We start from the raw sequence: 8,277 nt of genomic DNA, 5'->3' as shown, positions 1-8,277 counted from the left end.
CTCAAATGTGTGGACTTTATTTAGATGATTAACTATTTGAGAGAACTCAAAAGACCAGCACCGAGAGTCTTATTTGCAACAGCGACCCTGGGGTCACCAAAATTACAAATTCACCCAGTCAATCGAGTGACAAAATGACTCTTATACACGCATAAATTTACCACGCTAATACAATGCCATGTGGGTTTTACACAGTTGAATAACGACAGTATATTCATGTTATCTTTGGTCGTTGTGTGTTTTTTTCTTAAATTTTTGTTCGAGCAGGGCTAAGTAGCAGAGATTTGTCACAAATATATAGCCGAGGTGACACTTATAACAACGCTCTCTTAATATCTTGGGATGCAGATCTTCTCTGCATTCCCAGGTCATGATTTCGGTCCATGGGTGGCCGAGATTTCTCCCGTGGAGCCCCCAGGCGATGGAACGCTCTTCCACGAGATATCAGCGATCTCTGAATCTGTGGACATTTTTAAAATGCGCCTGGAAATATATTTATACGCTTCCACTTATTAAAGTTTAGTTCATTTCACTAATGATTCTTAAAATGTACTTATTTTTATGCTGAGTGTCTGCTGCTGCTGCTTTTGTGTCCTGTACAGCGCTTCGAGATTCTTAGGGGCCGTCTATAAATGACGTCACGCGATTTTGGACGATTTTTGACCCCCCCCCTCCCTCGTCACACGGCGTCACAAAAAGTCAGACCCCCCCCCTCAAATATGACGTCACAAAGCTCTGCCCCCCCCCCCAAAATAAAACATGCTTCAAATCGCTTTAAAATATTGTCATTGTAGTGCGTATTTAATGTGGCGCTGCACTCTGATGTTGTAGGAGAAAACATTTATTAAAAAGTCTATTTAATTAAGTAGAACGTGTTGTCTATATTTATTTAAAGTTGCGCATTTTGATGTGAAGTCACATTTCTCAAACCCCTTCCCCTCGTCACTCATCGTCACAAATGTCTGACCCCCCCCCCCCCCCAGGTGCGTGACGTCATTTATGGACGGCCCCTTAATAAAAAGCACTATATAAATGTAATTAGCATACTTATTGCCTTTAACAGACTATATTCTTAGGTCTTTTTCGCTAAAGTCACGTAGGTAAAAAATTTAAATTAATAAAAGTAAAATAAAATAAAAATCACGACGTTTCAGAGGCAACACAAGCTTCCGTCTTCAGTATGGTAAGGTGCGGTTTGAGACTATGAATAGACTGCATAACAAAAGACTGAGCCTTTATTATGGAGAGGTTCGGGTTGTGACTACGCCTAGCCTACATAACAAAAGTGTGAAAAAAGAAAGCTAAACCTGGTAGAAAGCTAAACCTGGTAAAACAAAACTGGCTGTCCATCAGTAACCTGCAATAGACTGTTGGGGACAATTGATGTTTGCGAGGAGCACCTATGAAGGCCAGCGCTGTGGCACACGGCGGGGTGCGTGGCCAGCCCCACGCCCGGCCGCCTTTGTCTTCCCAGTGAGTTCACACATCGCACCAAGTACTAACTTGAGGCTGAGTCGACCCACGGGTGGTCCCAATGACCGGTTCAGACAATACAATTGTAACGAGCACGAGGAGATTGTGCGAGATGCAAGACGGATGGCCCCTCTCAGTCGATTCGCCGCGACCCTTGACCCTTGCGGGGGGTCACCTTGGCCCCCACCCACCTGGGGGGTCACCTTGCCCCACCTGGGGGTCACCTTGCCCCCCCCCGCCCCACCTGGGGGTCACCTTGCCCCCCCCCCGCCCCACCTGGGGGTCACCTTGCCCCCCCCCCGCCCCACCTGGGGGTCACCTTGCCCCCCCCCGCCCCACCCGGGGGTCACCTTGGCCCCCCCCCCCGCCCCACCTGGGGGTCACCTTGCCCCCCCCGCCCCACCCGGGGGTCCCCTTGCCCCCCCCCCCGCCCCACCCGGGGGTCACCTTGCCCCCCCCCCGCCCCACCCGGGGGTCACCTTGGCCCCCGTCCCACCTGGGGGTCACCTTGCCCCCCCCCCGCCCCACTCGGGGGTCACCTTGCCCCCCCCGCCCCACCCGGGGGTCACCTTGCCCCCCCCCCGCCCCACCCGGGGGTCACCTTGCCCCCCCCCCCCCCGCCCCACCCGGGGGTCACCTTGGCCCCCCCCCCCGCCCCACCTGGGGGTCACCTTGCCCCCCCCCAACCCTTAGAGATTCCCCAGTGCGCATGGGCTGGGGTGGGGGTCAGCGCTGATTGGCCCAGCGCAGTGGGGGCGGGCAGGCGAAAGCCCCCGCGGCTGATTGGGCGAGAGGCGTTCAATGGCCACGTGCCATTTGCGGAATGGCAAAAGTTGTTTTCGTTTCGTGCGGTGCAATTTAATTAGCGACGTTATCCATTTTTTTTTTTTTTTTCTCATGGTATAATGGTGACATGTTGGGGAAAATCCCGAAGTGTATAATTTAATTGTCTGATAATACCGAGATGTTGTCGCGGTTATTTAATAAATCTAAAGTTATCTGGGTGATTTAATGAAATACGAGACGGTGCTGCACGGTTCCGTCGTAACCAGATCGCGAGGAAACTCCCGTGACGTCATTGGTGGGAACGCGGGTCACGTGACGGCACGTGCGCCAATCGGTCACGTGATGGGAAACCCCCCTCCCCACCGCGACCAACCACCCCCACCCACCGACGACCCCCACCCCTTACCAAGGCAATCTGCCGGTTGGCCTCTTCCGGAAGTTGTAAAAAACGGGCGGAATAATCTTCCGGAAGAGCCGGCAGACGGAAGTCGTCGAGAGTTTCAATACAAAGAGGTCTCTTACTTCCGGAAGACGGTTGAGATCTTCCGGAAGCCGGTTGAGATCTTCCGGAAGCCGGTAGAGATCTTCCGGAAGACGGTAGATATCTTCCGGAAGACAATAGAGATCTTCCGGAAGCCGGTAGAGATCTTCCGGAAGACGGTAGAGATCTTCCGGAAGACGGTAGAGATCTTCCCCAGCCATTGGTGTCTATGGAGGAGGCCGGGTCCGCCTCCCCCCGCGGCCTTCGGTGAAAAAAACGCGAACAAACGGAAGAGAAGCGCGGGGTCCCTGGGACCCGGCCTCAAGGCGGCACAGGGAGTCGTGTGCCCGGGTCTCCCCGTGCCTCCCTCCTCCTCTTCCCCGCGTCTCCCCGTGTCCCCCCCCCTCCTCCTCCTCCTCCTCCCAGTGTGACCCCGCGTCTCCCTTCTCCTCTGCCCCAGGTCTCCCCGCATCTTGCCGTGTTCCCACATCTCCCCGTGTCGTCCTTCTCCCTGTGCCCCCCCCGCCGCCTCTTTCCCCGGCCTCTCCCCGTGTCTCGTAGTTTGTCGAAGCGTCTCCCCGTAAAATCCTCGTGTCTCCCTGCCTCTGTTGGCCTCCCCGTGTCTCCCCCGTGTCCCCCTCAGCGTCTCCCGCCCTCCTCTGCCGCCCCCCTCGCCGCGTCTCTCCCCCGACCCGGGACCCCCGCGACCCGGGACCCCTCCGCCATGGGCGACAAGGCCGCAGACACGCGGGAGCTGAGGTTGAAGAGCCCCAGCGGCGTGGAGCCGGCCGTCTACCCGTGGCCTCTGCCGGTCTACGTGAGTCTCCGTCTGCTGCCTTCACTGCCTCACACATAGCCCTGTGGCTAACCACAACAAATAGCCCTGTGACTAACACTAACACTGAGCCTAGCACGAGCCCCAGTCCTAACACTAACACCGAGCCTAGCCCGAGTCCTAACACTAACACCGAGCCTAGCCCCAGTCCTAACACTAACACCGAGCCTAGCCCGAGTCCTAACACTAACACCGAGCCTAGCCCCAGTCCTAACACTAACACAGAGCCTAGCCCCAGTCCTAACACTAACACCGAGCCTAGCACTAGTTCTAGTCCTAACACTGACCATAGTCCTCACCCTAAGGCTACTCCTAGCCCGAGCACTGGCCCTTACACGCGTTCTCGCTCTAACACTCTTCCTAAGACATACTGTACCATCCTTAGCCATAACATCGACACTATCCCTTGCTTTAACAATAATATCAGCCTTATTTCTAACAGTGGCCCTAACATTAGCACTGGTCTAGCCTTAATATTGACACCAGCCTTAGCCGTAATACCAACACTACCCGGAACAATGGTCGTAACACAAATACTGTACTAGCACCAACACTCATCCGAATACTATCAATAGCCCAAACACTAAACCTAATTTTGTTATATTAGTCTAAGCCCTAACCGTTACCCTTAACACTAACCAAACCATAACACTCTTAACGACACTAACACGAGCCTGGTACACCCCCAACCCTAATACTAAAAGCGAATCCTCACACTACGTTGAGCTCGAACACTAAATTGTACTTGTGGGTGTCGTTGCAGGATAAACACCACGACGCTGCTCATGAAATCATAGAGACCATCAGGTGAGGGGGGGACAGTTGTGTGTGTACCTGCGTGCGTATCTGTGTGGCCCTGTGTATGTGCGTACCTATTTGTGTGCACACGCGCATGCCTATGGAGCTGTGTGTGTCTCTGTATACATGTGTGTGTGTGTCTCTGGACCGCAGCAAGCTCGCTAACAACACTTTCCCCAAAAGTCTGTTAAGGCTATATGAGGGTCTTTTGTCCTGTATTGTCTGTCTTGTGTAGATATGGGACCTTGCCATCAGCCCCACAAAAATATAAAAAACACTCACCCCCTCAACGTCCCATTTGTGATGGGGTAGTTTTAGAGAGATTAGAGAAGTTGTCCGTGCTTATGACCAGCTCTGGTTTGGCAACGAAGCTCTCGCTCTGAATCAGTCGAGCAGCATCTTTTCATCAGTTGCGTAACGTTGTATGGAAGCTAGCGTATTGCTCCATATAAAAAGCTCCAGATATTCTCGGCCACAGTTATGCCCACCAAAGGCACAGTATGGGAATTTTTGTTTTTTAAATACGGTACGATATTACGATACGATATTTTTTCTTCCAGTACGGTACAAAAGTTTGTTTTTTTCGTACTCTTTATATCAACCATGGTGATCAATTAATTAGAAGCTAAGCTTCTGAATTTCTGATAATGATTTCACTCTCTTGTCTTTAAAGGCGGCTACAAGAATTTAACACATCAGTTATCAAAAATTTAAACGTCACGCAAGATTCATTTCTTTAAATCTCACTTTCCATTGATAACGGATGAGAATGTAAAGCATTTTAATCAATATTTCGAAATTATGCAATTTTGGTTCAGTAATTGTTTGTCAATTCGAGGGAAAAAAAATCCAAAACACGTTTACAGAAGATTTTTTTTAAGTGTAAGGAGCTTTATTCCAAAACAATCAAGCAAAACGATATACTATAAGCTTGCTTCTTATCTATTCTTTATTTTGTAGGCTTTTTTGTTCTCTTAAGTACGAAATAAGGTGCAAAATTACGGTACGAAATTGACCATATTGGTACGGTACGAAAATATATTCAAAGGTACAATATGACATTACGGTACGATTTTTTTTCAGAGTATTAAAATTCCAAAAAATATCTTACCCTCCTACCACCCTGGATGCCCCCCCCCCCCGTCTGTGCTTGTGAAACGTTTAAAGGAACATATGCACTGCTTTGAAACATTTAGGCTGGCCTTCCTACAATTTATCCTGGCTTTAACCAGACTAGATTGTGCGAGGAGCTTATAGATCCTTGAAAGATCTGGACCCAGTCCCATGAGCTCTGGTAGACGAGGCTCCATTAGCTTGGTCATGTCCAGTTACTCAATGCCCAAAAAGCTTCTTTTTGGCTGGATAGAGGGTGCTAAATGGGCACGGCATGGACTAGAAAAGAGATGGGCTGATACAATCCAAAAGGATGTGGAGCTGATTGGACTTGTCAATAACTGGCACTAGCGGTGTCAAGATTGGCCTCTGGAAGAGTATCGTTGAGGACGCTACTAGGCAGTTGGAGGCAGTCACACTCCAACAACAGCGGAGGGCAAAGGAGTGACGCTCAATAATGATAGGAGTGCCGGGTGGCTTAAACGCAGCAATTTGGCATAGTGCGGAGCTCAGGTGGTGCCATCTGGCAATCATCATTGTCAACCCATGCCACCTGGCTCTGTCCTGTGACCTGCCGGAAAACCCTCGACGTTTACGTATTCTCAAGGTACACCTTGCCTGGCATAAGCATCGTGGTGACGTCACCTCCATTTCATGGCAAACAGCGGTTGTTTGTATATATTTGTGTGTACCTCTGTGTGTAACTATTCCACTTGTGTATGTCTCTTGAGTGGTGTGCCCACACTACTCTTGTGTGCAATACCAATCTAAAGAGGTACTTAATGGCAGTACTTTCCCCAATAGTATGTAAGGATAAACGGGGCATCTTTGCGTGTGTTTATATTTATATATATGCCGTATATATGTGTGTGTGTGAACCCAGGTGGGTGAGTGAGGAGGTGCCCGAGCTGAAAATGGCCATGGAGACTCACGTCCTTGTGGACTACGACACAAAGAGGTACTCGCTCTAACTACTACTACTACTGCAGTCCTAGCCCCAACACTACTGTGCTTCTAGATTAGAAGTTTTCGTGACTGCAAGGATCCATACTCTTTGTTTTTTTCGGTAAAGTCACGTAGCGAAAGCACAAACTTAAGCGTTTGTGCTTTCGCTACGTTTTCCCCACCTGAAGAAGGACGCTTGTGTTGCGCCCGAAACGTCGTGATTTAATTGAGTTGTTTTCTTTTTTTATCTACGTGACTTTACCGAAAAAACCAAAGAGTACTACTGTGGTTACTGGTCACGTGAACTTCACCGATTGATTTGTCCACCCACGTTGAGGGCCTAGTATACCAGGCTGACTATTTTGACTAAACGATTCTGTGTTTAGCCACCACACCGGAATTCAAAACACTTAATGTATCTGCTTCTTTCCTCGCACTGCTTGAGCCTTGTTCATTGATACAGAGACGTATGAATTATAATCGAGTACAATAGCTCACAATTGATGTCATCACATCTATCCCTCTATTTAAGGAATGAAACAGGAGGATTTCTCCACAAATCTGGCTGTCCGCCTAATGATGCTCGTTGTAATTACCGGCGAAACGTTGTACTCTGATCGTAAATGTTGTGGATTTTCTCTCCAACAGCGGTATGCTGTACTAGTAACGAATTGGCATGTTCTGTTTACGTGACAAACATTACTGAATGACTGTGTCGGGTGGTGGCGGGTTTAACGACACATTTATATTTACGCGATCTCACCCAAAAAAAATACCTGTATTATGGACAACTTTAACAGTTTTGTTGTTGGTCGCTTTACGTTTTGAGGCTCGGTCATGGTCTGTGCTCAGTAACTGTAAAAAGAAGTATACTAACACTCACTCTAGCCCTGACACTCACACACCTTCCTTAATGCCAACACTGGTGTTGGTGGTGGTCTTAATGTTAATGATGATGTTTATGTATCCATAATAGAGGCTTTTTGGGTGCGATCGCGTCAATATAATTGTTGTGTCGTTAAACCCGCCACCACCCGACACAGCCAATACTTATTATAATAACCCAGGAATGTCTGTCCTTAACGCTCGTGACGTCACTCTACATCGAACAGCCCCCTCAATAATCGTTATAAGGTGACGTCCTCCAAATGGACACCCCCCCCCCATTAATAATAATTAGCGGCTAGCGTCACTCCACATGGGGGGGCCGAGGTGCCTCTTCCTCCCTCGCGTCACGCGAGCTCCGTAACGATATTGAGACATCAAAGTAAAAAGGACGTCATGATGAACAAGGAATTATAACCTTAAAATAAAATAGGTCTATGTCACCGCGCCCTTACAAATTGCACACGCATTAATGCAATTAATATCACGACGCGGACTGCTTTTTGCTTGCAAGTTTCAGATTTACTGCAATACATCCATCCTTAGACGGTCAAAAGGCTAGTTAGTAAGGTTTGTCATGTAAGCAAAACATGCCAATTCGGTACTATATCAGGACACCAGTGTGTTGGAGAGTAATAAATCCACAACATTTACAATTCAAGTACAAATATTTATGTATATGTTGATGGTGTTGATATTATGAGTATCGTTTTGATGATGGTAATGTTGATGTATGTAATTAGTTGTGATGATCGTGGTGTTGGTATTGATGCTAACATTTTTCGATTTAAAGCTTTCGTGACTGCAGGGATTCATCTTCTTGGTTCTTTCGGTAAAGTCACGTAGAAGGGAAGTAATAAAATAATAAATTATGTTTTATTTTTATTATTTTATTACTTCCCTTCTACGTGACTTTACCGAAAGAACCAAGAAGATGCTAACATTGTTTCTGATGGTGTTG

At 48.4% G+C, this 8,277-nt stretch overlaps 1 protein-coding gene across 1 annotated transcript in view; it reads left to right on the top strand.

The window, feature by feature from the left end:
• Nucleotides 1-2,969: 2,969 nt before the first annotated feature.
• Nucleotides 2,970-8,277, top strand: part of LOC133346509 (histone-lysine N-methyltransferase, H3 lysine-79 specific-like) — a 33,129-nt gene continuing 27,821 nt past the window's right edge. Inside the window, 8 exon segments of the mRNA XM_061558135.1 lie at nt 2,970-3,005; nt 3,007-3,153; nt 3,155-3,271; nt 3,273-3,315; nt 3,318-3,426; nt 3,428-3,557; nt 4,339-4,382; nt 6,370-6,444. Of these exon segments, the coding sequence (XP_061414119.1) occupies nt 2,970-3,005; nt 3,007-3,153; nt 3,155-3,271; nt 3,273-3,315; nt 3,318-3,426; nt 3,428-3,557; nt 4,339-4,382; nt 6,370-6,444 (701 nt within the window).

Source organism: Lethenteron reissneri, chromosome 24 (assembly GCF_015708825.2).
Source record: "Lethenteron reissneri isolate LAM-NWPU_2019-01 chromosome 24, ASM1570882v1, whole genome shotgun sequence".
NCBI lineage: Eukaryota > Metazoa > Chordata > Hyperoartia > Petromyzontiformes > Petromyzontidae > Lethenteron > Lethenteron reissneri.
Note: the sequence above shows the minus strand (reverse complement) of the source record. Positions and strands in the feature narration are given on the sequence as shown.